Source organism: Gymnogyps californianus, chromosome 7, assembly GCF_018139145.2.
Source record: "Gymnogyps californianus isolate 813 chromosome 7, ASM1813914v2, whole genome shotgun sequence".
Lineage (NCBI taxonomy): Eukaryota > Metazoa > Chordata > Aves > Accipitriformes > Cathartidae > Gymnogyps > Gymnogyps californianus.
The window spans coordinates 15,261,442-15,276,388 of NC_059477.1; the positions used below are offsets into that span (position 1 = coordinate 15,261,442).

The 14,947-nt window shown below is 40.6% G+C and overlaps 1 protein-coding gene across 8 annotated transcripts in view; it reads right to left on the reverse strand.

Annotated features, from left to right (window-relative positions):
• Positions 1–14,947, reverse strand: part of PARD3B (par-3 family cell polarity regulator beta) — a 437,827-nt gene that overhangs the window by 72,798 nt on the left and 350,082 nt on the right. For 7 of the 8 annotated variants that reach the window (XM_050899878.1, XM_050899879.1, XM_050899877.1 and 4 more), the window contains one exon: positions 10,329–10,625. In XM_050899878.1, coding sequence (XP_050755835.1) covers positions 10,329–10,625 — 297 coding nt within the window. Of the gene's footprint in view, positions 1–9,997; positions 10,173–10,328; positions 10,626–14,947 lie in introns of those variants that run through there. The other variant, XM_050899883.1, reaches the window with a different exon arrangement.

Below are 14,947 nucleotides of genomic sequence, written 5' to 3' on the forward strand. Positions count from 1 at the left end.
CCATTTACAAGGTAATAACCATATCCAGGACTAAGTATGCATCAAAGCCTAAGGGCAGAAATGTTTATAACAGATAAACTCCACAGCTGAAGGACATGTTCTAGCTAATACTGGTTTGAGAAGAAATGCCCCTAAGATACTATTATGCTCAAAAATTTTATTCAGGATTAAAATTTTAAGTGAATGAAGAAATTAAACCATAAATATGGGTCAAAGACTGAATGATAAGATGTTGTTTGAAATCTTAAAACATTAGTTGGCTTTTTCTCGTTTCTCCTCACTGCTTCCAAGTCACTGGAGGAAAGGGGCTCACAAGTGCAGATTCCACAGAGGACTGTGACACTGCAAAACTGTCACACTGACCTACTGGTACACAAGTAGGAAACTGGAGAGCAACAAGAAGGGGAAAAAATAAATTAAGAGGACAGTTATTGCTCTACAAGTACGTTATATTTATTTCATTTTTAGCACTTTCTAGAGGTATCTCACACTCACTCCTCTTGCATCTTTTTATCGTGACTTGTTTTTTGTTTTTCTCCACTTCAGCTTGGTGGAATGAAAAAATGAAGGCAGCTACTGTTTTGCAGGCAACTGAAGAGTACAAAATCTTTCATGCAATCACTCTCCACTGCTTTCTAAAAATGGCCTCCAGACATCAAGGACAAGTTAGTGATGAAAAAAGATAACCAGCGTGGTTATGTGAAACAACATCATTTTCTCATGTCCCTCTGTCCTAATGAAAGACCTCACTTTCTCTCAGATGCAGGCCACAATGTAGTTTAAGACAAGTTATTTATTTCATTTTCTATGACAGTCTAACATCACTCTCCAAAAAATAGTCACAATTCTCTCAGACCATCCCAAGATCAATACCGATATCTTGATCAATGTCAACAAATGCTCTGCTGCTGCATGGCCTGCCAGTGAAACTGCTCCTTAGCCACAGTACACGTAGACTCCATATGGTGCCAGGTCTCCTTGCGGGAATGTAAGGACAGTCCCAGAGGTTCAGAGTATATACCAACTTAACTATATCGGAAGACTTGAGCTGACAAAACAATAAACTATTTCTTGGCCTACTATGACCCCTTGGATTACTGTCTGTGCCAGTGGACTTGTGATCATGGATTGAAAAATAGCACGTTTTAGAGTTTGTCATTGACTGTATGCTCTGCACAGCTGTCAGACAATAATCACAATTATTCTCTTTTTATTCAGCATCCTGTTGCCTATTAAGCCATTTCCATCACATCTCATCAGTCCTCCCAATATTTTTGGTAGCACAATATGGAGTGATTTTCAGCTTTTCAAACAACATCAATTCTTACAGTTTTCTGCTAACCGAAAGATCTGGTTCATGCTTCTGCCTATACTTGCTGTCAGCAATGCTTCTTACTAAGTGCTTGGGTAACCTTTCACCACTGGCATCTTGACACAAGCAGGGAGCAAGGTCCTGGACTCTTTTTAGGAGCAGTCGTTTTATCCTGCTATTAGATGCTTGAACCCTCCATGAGAAGGTTCCCATCGACTCATTCTGAGGTCAGATCTGTGGCCCCATTAGATCTTTTATATCTTACTATGTTGAGAACTAAGTCACTCAGTGGAACAGAAGAATTAAGATTAGCAAAAAAATCTTAAAGATCTGCCAGCGTAAACCCCAGGTAAACTGGGACTGCAGAAAAATCAGTGTATGGCAAGAATTCCCTACATCTTATGGATGTGTAGAGATGACAACAATTTCCACTACACAATTAAGCTGTATAAGTACCATACAGATCTAAGCACTTTCTCGGGACATGAGCAGTCATGCTGGAAAACCCCACCAGAGTTACTGCATTGTTCCTGGTGGGAGCATAACCTGGCAATGCTGGTAGTTCTGAGGTGTGCCCCATGGTTCCCTGTGCTGCAGTCATCTCAACTGGTGTAAAAGTTTTTCCTGGTGAACTGAGAAAACCAATCGAGTGTTTGAGAACGTATGAGAAATTGTGGGATGCCATTTGAAGACTCTCAGGACTCAGTCATGCTCCTCACTGCTTAATGAGGAGGAGGGATGGGGATTGCTTTACCTGTAGCTCAGAGGAGCCTGTTAACACAGGTCCCACTGACCTTGGATAACCTCAGACAGAAGTGAAGACACTGAAAACATTTCTCATGGCTCCAGTCAGTCTATATCCATTTTCCCTGTCACATCTAAGAGTTACTTCTCCATCCTTACTAGGCAGACGTCACCGCTCTCTTAACTGGAGCTACTCAGCATTTTGAAGCAGTCCAGTGATAGCCCTTTTTTCCCCTCCTCCAAACTTAACCCTTTGTCCATTACTTTAAGATTTCTGGGAAACAATTCTTTGTCTCCCACTAAACTTTGACTATTTTCTAAAAATAGTTTGACCAGAAGCCACTAATTTATCTCAACAAAGTGAAAAGTCAGGACAGAGCTTGCTGTGAGCTCATGTCATCACCTGGACTTTGAACATACAGATGCTTATACATGAGCTGGTTTGTGCTCTTCACGTCCAACCTCCTCCACCTCCAAAAAAGAGTCGTAGTTTGCACAGACTTAAAAAGTCTAGCACAACAATATCCCATACCCTGATCTACCGGTCATTTTACTAAACCAAGATTATCTCTACAATGAAAGAAAGAATCCCTTTCTTCCATTTAACTAGTAGCAGTTAGGAAAAAACTTAGGAGAGGATTTTTTGAAACTCATGGTTTTGGACAGAGCGCGAGCTGCCTGAGGTCAGCAATGTAGATTCATCTTACACTGGGCTACACAGCAGAGCTTGCACAAGGCCAAGTCACCAGGGCTTTCTCTGGAACTACTTGCCTATCCAGAAGCTAGGAGATCGTAAGGCAAAATGACTGTGTCAAGAAGCTGGGGGAAAACCAGCAGATAGTTAACAAAAAGACTGGGAACTGGGCTGAGAGAAAGCGAAAACAAAGAAAAACAAACAGCTTCTTGGCAAAGGACTTGCTGGAAGGACAAGCCTCACAACTGTGAGCAGCATAATGACCTTCTGCTTGTTGTTTCTTTTCAATCAGGGAAATGGGACTAGGTTAACATTCATCATCTAACCAGAATTGCAGTACAGAATAAACCTACCTGACTGAAAACATACCTTTTTTTTTTCCTTAGCTAGAGCAGCTCTGCAAGGCTAATGATGGGGCCAAAGAGACTCATTCTGACAGAAGACAACCTGGAGCAATGAAAAGCTGGGCATTTTGAAAACCCTAAAGTATATAAAGTAGACCAGACTACTGGAGAGTAGTGGGAAAATAGAACCACATCAGATTTAACCATGTCCCTTACACTTAAAATAAGATTTAGCAATTTTATTTAAGATTACCAAATTCTCAGAGGAAATGCATTTCTCTGTACTGCTACCAGACAACTATTGATTAGGAAGAAGAAAACACAGTACACAATGCTACATCCATCCATCCATCCTGCGTATCCAGTAAGGCAGACTTCCTTGTTCAAGGAAAATATCCTAGTTACATTGCTTGCCTGCTAAATGGAAATACCACATGCTATTAGGGTTTGCACTTGAAGTATGGAAGTGACTGGCCTATAAACAAGATTTTAACAGCTTCTCTTTTGAACAACTCTGACTGTTTAATTAATCTTCAGCCATTAACCATTCATTTAAAATGCCACTTACAAAATCTTAATTTTGCACATTATCAGCTGGTTCACAAATAGCTATCTATGAGCAGAAGTGTAATGATCTTCCTCTCTCTTTCTTGGAGCTTACCAGCCTTATAGTCAATTCTGGCTTCTTAATTAACCACACACACATATTAGCATTTGAAATTAAATGGTTTTGTTAAAAAAAAAATATTGTGCAGAGAAAAGTTAATACATACACACATTACTCTGCTGCTGATTAAAGAAGCAAGTATGAGCTTTTGGTCAAACAACATCCTGCATAAGGCAGAATTTAGCATCTCTTGCTCACACTAGGAAATACGCTATGGCAGGAACACATGCAAGGCCATATGATTTCATTCCAGCTGCATGGACGATCTCATTTTGTCTTTATTTGTACATTTAAGAGGCTGACACCACCATCTGCATTTCACTCTGTATCTTCTGGTATGGTCCCATCTTCCAGTAACAGACCTGCTCTTTCTCCAGGGACCTATCTTTTGCATTTGCATCCAAACGACTGAAAGAATGGGACGTTACCAATAAATAAGCAGAATTAACGTAAAATAATTCCATGCAATAATATATCACATAAGAAAAGACAGGGCTGGAGGGGAAAAAAAAAAAACCCAAACCTGAATGCTTAAGACAGCTGCCAAAACTCAGCCTCATCAGCATCTGCAGCAGGACAGTCACAAGGGAGTTGTGGGAGTGCAGTATATAAAATTTTACACATCTGTCAATAAGTGAGGTGATCCAAATGCAAACCCTAGCAGGCAGGATGCATGCAGGCAGATTTGTGACTATTCCTGACAGAATTTATTTCTGCTGAAGAATGCATGGCCTCGAACAAGCATGCACACATTACATGGCACTGGCAGCTCTGCTCTGGTTAAAGTTTGACAACTACCTTCTGTTTAGACACGTTCTAAAATGCTCAGGGTCACCTGAGTTCCATGAAATCTGGGGTTTCCATGAGAAGTGAACAATAGGTCTAGAGTCCCAAAGTAGGAAGGATCTGGATGAGGGGTGCCTGTGAAATAGCACTTTGAACTCTATCTGTAAAGCAGTTTTTCTTGAATGCTACCAGTAGATTTTTTTTTTTTTCCCCATATAGGTAGGAAATAAAACCAAGGCTCATTTAAATGTGTCCCAGGAGGTCCACTTACTCAAGATTTTCCCTAGTTAGCACAGTGAGTACGCAGCACCCACTTGTCCTTTCTGAGGAAGAAAATTGCAAATAGTATCAGGAGCAAAAAACACAGTACAAGCGTAACTCCAATGGCACAACCTACACTCCTGTGGAACTGGTGGCCAAAGGGGTGTCGGGACTGCCCTGCTTCCATGAGCAGGACAGCTCTACTGAGAGTCCCCAGGAACCACTGAATCTCTGCTGTACTTGCCAATGCCAGTTTGAATTTAACTGTTGTCAGAAATCTATCAGCCAGGAAGGACAGTAAGTTGCCAAACATGAAGTTTCTGGTTTTAACACTATGGGGAACAGTGACTGGATCGCAGCCAAAGGTTCAGAAGGCCCTGTGGTATGTTTCAGAAAGAATAAATTCCAGAGGAATTAGAGGAGAGTCTCAGCAGATGTAGGGTAGTACAGGACAGGGAAACAGCGTAGATGATTTTAGGACCCCAAGCAGAAGAGGCTATATGGTAAGAGAGAGTACATGCCTTGCTTGTACTTGTCACACTTTGTAAATCAAAATATTTCAATGCATGACCATAATTCTCTTTCCACGGTAACACAAGGTACAGTGGCAAAGGGTATGTAGATATTACACAGCCTCATTCAATTTCTACCTTGCCTCCACGATATCCATCTTAAAGAATAATCATTCCTGAGTAAAGGACCATCCACTCCTACAGCAGCGGATTGCTTTTTTGCTAGTCAGTGATAAAAGGCGTTGTAAATTGACGCACAATGAGCAATGCCCACAGTACTTTGAACTGAGAACAAGAAAACTTCAGTTTCTGGCTTACGAGACATATAGGGCTAAGTAACATACCTGGGCAACCCTACCTTGCCCTTTTTGAACAAAAACTTTTCTGTGCAGCTCTGGATTCCTATGGCCTTGTATTGAGCAGGATAGGAGCAACCTACACGTGCCCAGAAGACAAGCATTTCGCCTGCTTTTTAGTAAAAAATGCTCCCTTTGCTAAATTTCAAAACTCTGGACCCTTTTTACTCTCCTCTCAGGCTTACACATAGCTTACATTTGCCATTTGATTTCTCAGGACACGCACAGCAATTTTTTCCTTTGATCCTTTCCAGGGACAGGCAGACTGCTCAATGTCTTGCCCCTCTCTCTCATGACTCTGGCCAGCTCTGAGGGTGGGACGTGAGGGGCAGAATTAGGGTTGCGCAGAGGTATGGGTTTCATTTCCCCATCGTCAACTTTGTATGCTGCTAGATTGAACATTCTGGAAGAGTGCAAGTTTCCATAAGGAAACTTTCACCCTGAAATAAGGAGGATCAATTTTTCAATTAATTAATTAACATTGTAGAGTATAAGATCTTGCACAGTGGGACCCAACACAGCATCTCCAAAAACGGAAAGCTGGATCAGACTGGAGCTTTGGACTCTACTCCTATGTAATAAAAGAGTGTTGGGTTTTTTATTAGTATTTTTTTAAATCTGCAACAAGATACAGCTCTGAATCTATTCTCGCTAAACAAAGGAAAACTGTATTCGTTTTTGTCAGACCAGCACTTTGAAATTCCCCGAGATAAGACACATAAATAAATGAAGAATTGTACTTGGCAATGAGTTTGGCATCAGACTTTAAATGTTTCATAGTTCTGGGCTGAGGAAATAAGTTGAGCAAAGTCTCTAGAACCTTTCCGGAGATGTACTCGGAGTGTTTGGATATACTTGACAGCACCATGTTCAAGGGAGGAAAAAAGAGGAAATTGCTTATTCGAAACACGAGAAAGGGTTGCACCATGTGACATGCCTGACATTTAAGTGATAATAGTGTTGTGCATATGCTCTTTTGGCTTTGGTCTGACACCTAGGCTCTGCCACAGTACAACTTAGCACTGTGATGGTACAGCCTTGATGACTAAACTCAGAGAGATGTGACTTACCACTCATTTCAGGAACATATGGGCCACAGATCACCCAGCCTCTGCCGCAGGCTGGGGAAATATACAGTGTCTCAGGCAAAGACCCTGCGAGTTCCCCAGCTGCACAAGGTGGCTGTGCAGGCTGCACCATCCTTTGGGATGCCATTTGCATTACAGAAAATTGTGGCTAATTAGAAATAAACAGCAAAATGCTTGATTTACAAAGAAATGTGTGATTTTGCCAGCTAATTTTTTTCACTCTCTTTAACTTAACATTCACAGAATACACGGATCATGCTAATACTTTCGCTATATTCATTAATAAGGACAATTTACATTTATATAGCACCTCTCTCAGTTAAGAATTCCAAAGCTTTCAGCAAAATATACACAAAAAATTACATCTATTTCACTGAATATAGTCATCGTCGGAATGAAAATCAACAATTGTGAAGCAGTGCAGAAGAACGTTACACAACAGTTGCAAATAAGACACAAAGCAAACCCCCCAAAAACCCAAAGCAAAAAACCCCTGAGATGCCAGATGCAAGTGTAGGTAAAGGGGACGTTAGTATGCAAACAGCAATGTGAAGCAGGTCTGTGTGTGCCCTGAGGAGCTGTGCTTGGAGGCCGCAAACATACTTCATAATGATTAAAGCAACCGACTTCATACATGTGCAGCCTATTGCTTTTCTGCATACTGAGGGAGATTCACAGTTTAAACTGTGAATCTACTGAGAATGAACCAGGAACACTCGAGGGATTTCTGGTGATGAGAAAAGGGAAGGTGAGTAAGTGTACGCAAATTGTGAACAGCACTTATCTGACCACTAAGCTTCTTACTTTACAAATGGCCTCCAAATTTTAAAAGGCATTAATTATGTTAATACATTCTTCTGCAAAAATAAAATAAAATAAAAATGAACTTCTTGTTTCAAATGATGAGTTTTAATTCTCTATCATAATGACACATAACTGGAACTCCCAGACCAAAATGAAATCATCTATTCTCTCTGTGTTCAAATCCCCCTTCTACCCCAAAACCCATTTACTTTAGTCCCTGATCAAGTCTCCACACACTATATTACAAGTTAAGAGTCAGAGGTGGGAGAAAAAGCCATCCATCTAAAGTAAAATTAATAGCAAAACTTTGAGAGAGAGCATGCATGCGTTAGCAAGACCAAAGCATGAGCTATTACATGACAAATGTGTTGATAAATGTTCAGCCCTGCAAACACAAAATAACTTTGGTTTGGCTAATAAGCATCCATTATAGCCCTTTCCCATCATTTTGAGGCAGACAAGGTAGTTTTCATACTTGACCCTTGAAAGCAGATTTGTTTTTGTAATTAACATGTTATCCAGGGATTTTTCTTTCCACATCGCTTTCTCCTTTCAGTACTCTCCCTCTAGCACAGAAAGATTTCCTTGCCTGAAGTTGCCACTATATTCAACAACTGCTGGCTAAGACCTCACAACCCACTGCATAAATTCACATAAAATTATTCACGTTTGGCACGTTTCTGCTGGTGAGTAACAACAACCTTTTTGTCCCTGAGACAAAAGAAAGAAAGATTTAAAAAAAGAACAAAGGCAGCCTAATAGGAATCCCACATTTCCCATTTTTTCCTAATCTGGTTAAACAGCCTCTACAAGCCTGAGAAATTGAACAAAACAAAGTTGTTGTAGACTGTTTGTCTTTCAGTACAGAATCAACAGAGATGGAACAGCCTCTCAGCATGACTTCTGATCACAGGCTCAGATTCGAGGTAACTTTTCTTGCCTGTTAGATGTTTTGGTTTTAGTTTTTCATTGAGTTATCATGCTATCATGCAATTACAGCTAAATCCACACTAAAATCCAGGATCCCAACACTGAATCCAAACCTGGTTGGGACTCCAATCTTGTCCACATAGCAAGTCAAGAGTTCATTCAGTGTAGTTACAACTACAATACAAGCAATCAAATAAAAGAGGCCACAGGGAAAGACTTAAGCATTTCTTTTTGCTGCATGGAAAAACAACGTATAGACCACACTTCAAAACTGATGACATTTTTAAAATGTAAAGCTCTAAAGTCCTGTTAAAACTGAAATTATGAAGCAACCTTTATGACAATGTCTTACTCCAATTGAGTTACATCTGTATATATTTATATTTGAAAAATACATGAACCTGAATTTAGACTCCTTCCTGCTGGGAATTCTCAGATCTTGGTTTATTGAGTTAGTATGAACTCAGTTTCTGATCCCTTCACTATATACAAACATTCATGCGACTTCAGTGACAATTGCCTTAAGACTTTTCTAGTAAAGCAAAACCTGCTAGATGGCAAAAAGCTGTGATCACTACCTCTTTATTTCACCCTGTTCACCCTTATGCAGTAGGGGAAGAGTTAATAACACGGAAGAAAAAAATTAGCAATGTCATTATGTTTGGAAAGATCTCCACCATACTGTATTTAGGTGAAAAAGGGATACTTGGCCCATTCCCTGCTACAAACTCAGATTTATGTCAGAAGTGTTTTATTACTATTTATAACAATGACTCAGTAGACATTTTTAAAGTACTATGATGCCACAAACTGAAAACACTCCTATATCTGTGCTCACATATTTCTGTGCTCACACATTTCTCCAAAATTAACAAGTGTGGTATCACATAGCACAGACTGAGGCTATGGGGAGACACGACAGATTGTAATATGAACTCAAAGCGTGAACAATTCCTCAAGTCCCCCATGTCTTACTCTGTCAGCTCTTCTTTTCACATAGACTTGTATATCTTGCCTACACACTCATAAGTTGGTTTGAAAAACCCAACATCGATATATTAACGCCATGATAGTAATGAAGTCTTAAGTTCTTTTAGCCCCAAATTCCAGAAGCAACCAGTTTTAAAATCATCATAATGGTGGGTACATCATCAACTCAAAAGAATTTCTGTTTTCTTTTTAACCCAGGGAAAAACTTGACCATCCTTCTTTAATGCTATCAACCTGGAAGCTTGACAGTAAGGATTAAAAATTGCTCTTTCCTTCCCACTTGGTTATTGGAAAGGCTGTGAAAGGCAATCAGTCTTGTGAAGCCACACTTCACAGTCTGCATAAAAATGCCATGATTCCCAGTCCTCTCCCCAATCTAATTGAAAGTGTGTAATATCACACAGCTGGGGAAAACTAAACCATAAACATATGCAATACATCATGCTATCATACAAAACCTGTTACTAATAGGCACTTGATGATCAGCAGGATCGAAAGGGATCTGAAAACAGAGATTATTTTTGCTGCAGGGTAAGAACTTTTCCCAATTGAAAGAGGAAAAAACACTCTCTCAGCAGTGCAGGAATTGGACTGGAGTCAGTTCATTCATTCTGTTTGTGAAATATGGACTTTTCTTTAATGATTTCTGTTTGACTGCTGCCTTGCTCAGATGCTTTGTGGGTACTGCTGCAGCAAATCACGGTTTTGGTTAAGAGGAAATCCATGGCTTTCTAGTCAGTAAATACAGGGGTTTGGGGCATCTGAACAGCCCCCCCACCTAGTCCCAGGCTCCCTCCCCACCAGGCTATCATTGTTTGTAATGCTAGGTGGCAATCTTACCTGTCACCAGGAGTCTGTGGGTAGTGCTGCTTGTTTATTTTTGCATACAGTCCTTCCAAGTGCTCCCTCTCCACTGGTGCTGAAGGAGAATCGCGTGGATATACAAAGGTTTCTGCTACTGCTGGTGACGATGGCCTGTAGATGCTTGCTGCTGGATAAGCCTCTCGGAAGTGGTTTACTCTGGCATAATTTGGATCCACCTCATCATCATCAATGTCAGGTCCTCCAGGACCAGTAGAATAATCACTCAGGCCTCTCAGTTGCTTTTGCCGTAACTCCTGATGCTTTGAACCAAGCCTAACAATGAAAAAGAAAGAACAAATATACAGTTGGATCTGCTTCAACAGCAACTACAGACGCTGATTCATCACACAAATTTGAAGCACCAACCCCAAACCCAACTGTTTAGATCTTCCAGTACACTGTGAAAGTGGTGCCAGATAAAACAAAATGGTGCATGCAGCAATTTTGTTCTTTATCTCTGGCAATCACCTTTGTAACCAAGATTGGTCACCATTCTGTCGAAAAAAATTAATGCTGAATATAGTAGGGCTTTTCACAAGTGTCTATGCGCCTGTGCGTATGCATGAACACTACAGTTTTAATTCTACACCTACCCTCCACTTTGCAGTTAATATACCTAACCCAATTCTGAAACTTTTTATCTAAATTAGCCAGTAAAATTGTTACTGCCCCTTCATCACTTGACCCACCTAGATCCTCCTAAATACATTAACTTGTGAAAAGTGGATTAAAAGTGAACGTAAATGGAGAGATGGCACAGTTGTCTCAAATCAAAGGACCACAGTTAATTTGCTGAAGATTTTTTTTTTTTTTTAAATTTTATTTTGGCTACATAAATGTGAAAATCATGCCTTATTATATAGGGGATAGGGACAAAGTAAAACAGCAAAGAAATTAATAGAAACCTGACAGAGATGAATTGGTACATATAAGTGAATTAAAGACTATTACTGGCAGTACTCCACTGTGATAAAGCCTTAAGTGGTATTACAAAATGCTGCTGCTAATCAGGGCCATTGTGTAATCTCTTTGGAATAGTAAAACATATTCAGGTAAATTTCAAACTCAGCTGATATTCAATGATTCAACATGCATGCTGGAGAAAAAAACCTATAGTAAGGTTCTGTAAGCATGCAACTTCTGTTAACTGCTCAGCTACTCTTCAACACAGTGTAATTAAATGCAGCGAGATGGATCTGGCAGAATGCTGACCACAGTATGTAATAAATAGCATTTACAGAAAACAACAGAGCATGGAGGAAGAAACAAAGAATGGAAGACAGATACAGAGACACAGTGCCTGACAGAAGTCAACATTTGCTGTTGACTGTATCTGAAGTACAGCAGCAGCGTAGAAAGAACAGTGTAATTTGTACCATAGCAGAATAAGTAAAAAGGGTCTAGAAACTTGGTTACCCCAGTAAAGCATAATGGCCTCAGGACTCTGCATAGTGAAAAACGAAGATGTTCTGGACAAAGTCTTTAAAAGGCATGGAGAAAACGGTTCCCTAAAGAAACAGATGAGCACATTGGGAGCTTCTAGTCTGACAGACAGGAGCTATCAAGTGCAGAACGGGATTCATACTGTTTATTTTGTTTCATTAGAATTGTATCATCAAAACAAACGCTAATACTTTTCAAATAATTTGTAGCTAAAAAGGTTCACAGATAATTCTAATGAGAACAACACGCCTTTCTACACATATACTTGAGTACATCAATGCACACTTTCCAGTTACACCTCTCCATTAACTGTGCTAGGACATATCTAGAGGTGATGCCAGTTTTTAACACTTAAAATGTAGTCATACTTCACAGTGGGATGAGGCTGCATATGCTACGATCCTTGTCAGTTGGGGGGGGGGGTGTGTGCTCACTACCCACTCTGCCTTCCCTCAGTGAAGCAGATGACCTTTCTCCTCTCTAGTACTCGAGTACTGTGCCCCACCTCGAGTACTGTGTGCAGTTTTGGGCGCCTTAATATAAGAAGGACATCAAACTATTAGAGTGTGTCCAGAGGAGGGCGACCAAAATGGTGAAAGGCCTTGAGGGCAAGACTTAAGAGGAACGGCTGAGGTCACTCAGTTTGTTCAGCTCGGAGAAGAGAACGCTGAGGGGTGAACTCATTGCAGTCTACAACTTCCTCAAGGGCAGCAGTGTAGGAGGTGCTGACCTCCTCTCTCTGGTGACCAGTGATAGGACATGAGGAAATGGAATGAAGCTGCATCAGGGGAAGTTCAGATCGGACATCAGGAAAAGGTTCTTCACTGAGGGTGGCTGGTCACTGGAACAGGCTCCCCAGTGACGTGGTCACAGCACCAAGCCTGTCAGAGTTCAAGGAGCGTCTGGACAATGCTCTTAGTCACATGGTTTAGTTTTAGGTAGTTCTGCGAAGAGCAGGGAGTTGGACTTGATCAGTCCCTTCCAACTTGAGATATTCTATGATTCTATGAAATACTTTACTATAAAGACCATGTGAGAGAATAGTATCTTCCTAACACACCATTTCTGCTTTTCCTCAAGTTCCTGATCCCAGCCCAGTTAGTTAATTTCCTTTAATTTTGATTAAGATATCAGTAAAAATACTCACAAAGCCTTAATGTAATTTACTACAGTAGTTCTTAGAGATGAAAGGATGATAAAAAGACATAAGCTACAAGCCGTCTATATCCTTAATACCTCTCAGGTTTCTACACTGGGGCTTCCTAAGAATTCCTAAGAATTTCTCCTTTTTTCTTCCCAGAGCTCCTCTTCCCTGCACAATCACCTCCTCCTCCCATAACCTTCACTCCACTTCTCTTCTGCTTCACGTTTTCATGTCACACACACTCCCTATTTTGAACTGAAATGGTGGCCTGGGTCAGGATAGGCGCTATCCTCAAGTGCAACTTCACCCAGGGTAAGGCAGTGCCTTGAAGAAGTTGCAGACTTTGAAAAGAGCCTTTGATTCTGCACAATTCTGACTCTATCCACAAGGGAGATTTTATTGGAGAATCTTATGGAGGGCATAGCCTGGTGTCAGTATGTGATAAATTCAGTTAGTAAGGCACATATTCTCTCATTTTACTGCCGATTGCACTGGCTTAGCTGGCTGATGGCTTCTTGGGACAGCGAGAGTTTAATGGCATTTGCAGAACAATGGGACATACAACTTATTCTTTGTAAAACTAATGGTGACACTGGCATAGACCCTGGTAAAAGTCATGCCTTTATTCATAAAGCAATGGACAATGGCACGGGGAGAAAGTCAACACTGAGGAGCTGTATATGAAAACAGAAACTAAAAAGCAGTGGTCAGCTTGCATTTCTATCTAAACCACAAACCATTGCTAGCAAATGCATAATAATTAGAAAGCGGCTGAAAGTGTGCAAAGCCTTTTCAAGGGTTTGTGAATAAAGATAAAAGAGAGATTATGCAGCAGGGAGTGGTGGAGGGAGCCAGTCTGCCTGTGTCCGTGAGTGAAACACCACATTCATCGTTCACATAAAGGAACCGGGGGCAAAGTTACCACTTGGTCCATTCATGTAAAAAACAGCCTTTTCAGGTAGCTCATCATCCGAGAGCACTCATCATACTACAAGGACAAGGATGGATTTCCATTGCAAATAAGGCCTCAGACATCAAATGAAGCAGGGAGGGAGGTTCACGCTGCTGTTTTCCATCTTTTATACATACAGGCACTTCAAGAGAAACCCTCTTGCAGAGGGATTAATATTTTACATGTCCCACATGGGATTATGTCAGAAATGTAAAAATGAAGGCACTATATCTTTGTTTAAAAATATCACACAAGTAAGTGTTAGCTCCTGCACCCAATAACTGTCAGTTTGGTAGTAGTCCTTGCCTCCAGTTATCCTGCTGCTCTTCTACTAAAATGCGTAAAGCACTTTGAGATTGTTGCTGTCTTCCAGATTAACTCTGAAAAAGCACTGAATGTTCTTAAAAACCTGGGAAACTGTGGAGGGCTTCACCCTCAATTAGTGACCAAAAAACCCTAAACACAGACTTCAGCGCAGGAATATATCATATGAGGTACAAGTTTCATGGCACACACAGGTCCATGTGGGATGATGCAGGCAGAAAAATGGGAGGACACTGCATTTCCAGGAATGGTCTTATCACGCATCAGTGCAGAAGGCATGGCACACAGTCCCAAGAAGAGTCACAGCAGTTTCTCAGAAAATGATGAGCCATAACGTTCTTTGGACCAATACATCACCTGTCCCCTAGGCATTTAAGACCTATTTGAAAGCAAGAGTAGTGCAGCACAGCAGCATCATGTGTATCTTGCTTTCACGTCTGACAGTGAGAGTAATTTGTCCTGCTATCAATACTGGTATATTCTGCACAACAAAAGCTGGAATTAGGTCACCACAATTTTCTTTTGTTCCTGTGAATATGCCTAGCTTCTTCAACTTCTCCTTCTGAATACAATCTTCAATCGCTGCCACTATTATAAGTCGAACCTGCTCAAAAACAATTATTTCCATTCTATATTATACAGACCAGTCAATACCAGGTTATGTGAAATTCTTCATGATCAATGTTTAATCTTTTCAATATGGCTATTATAATTGCATTAATATTTCTTGTT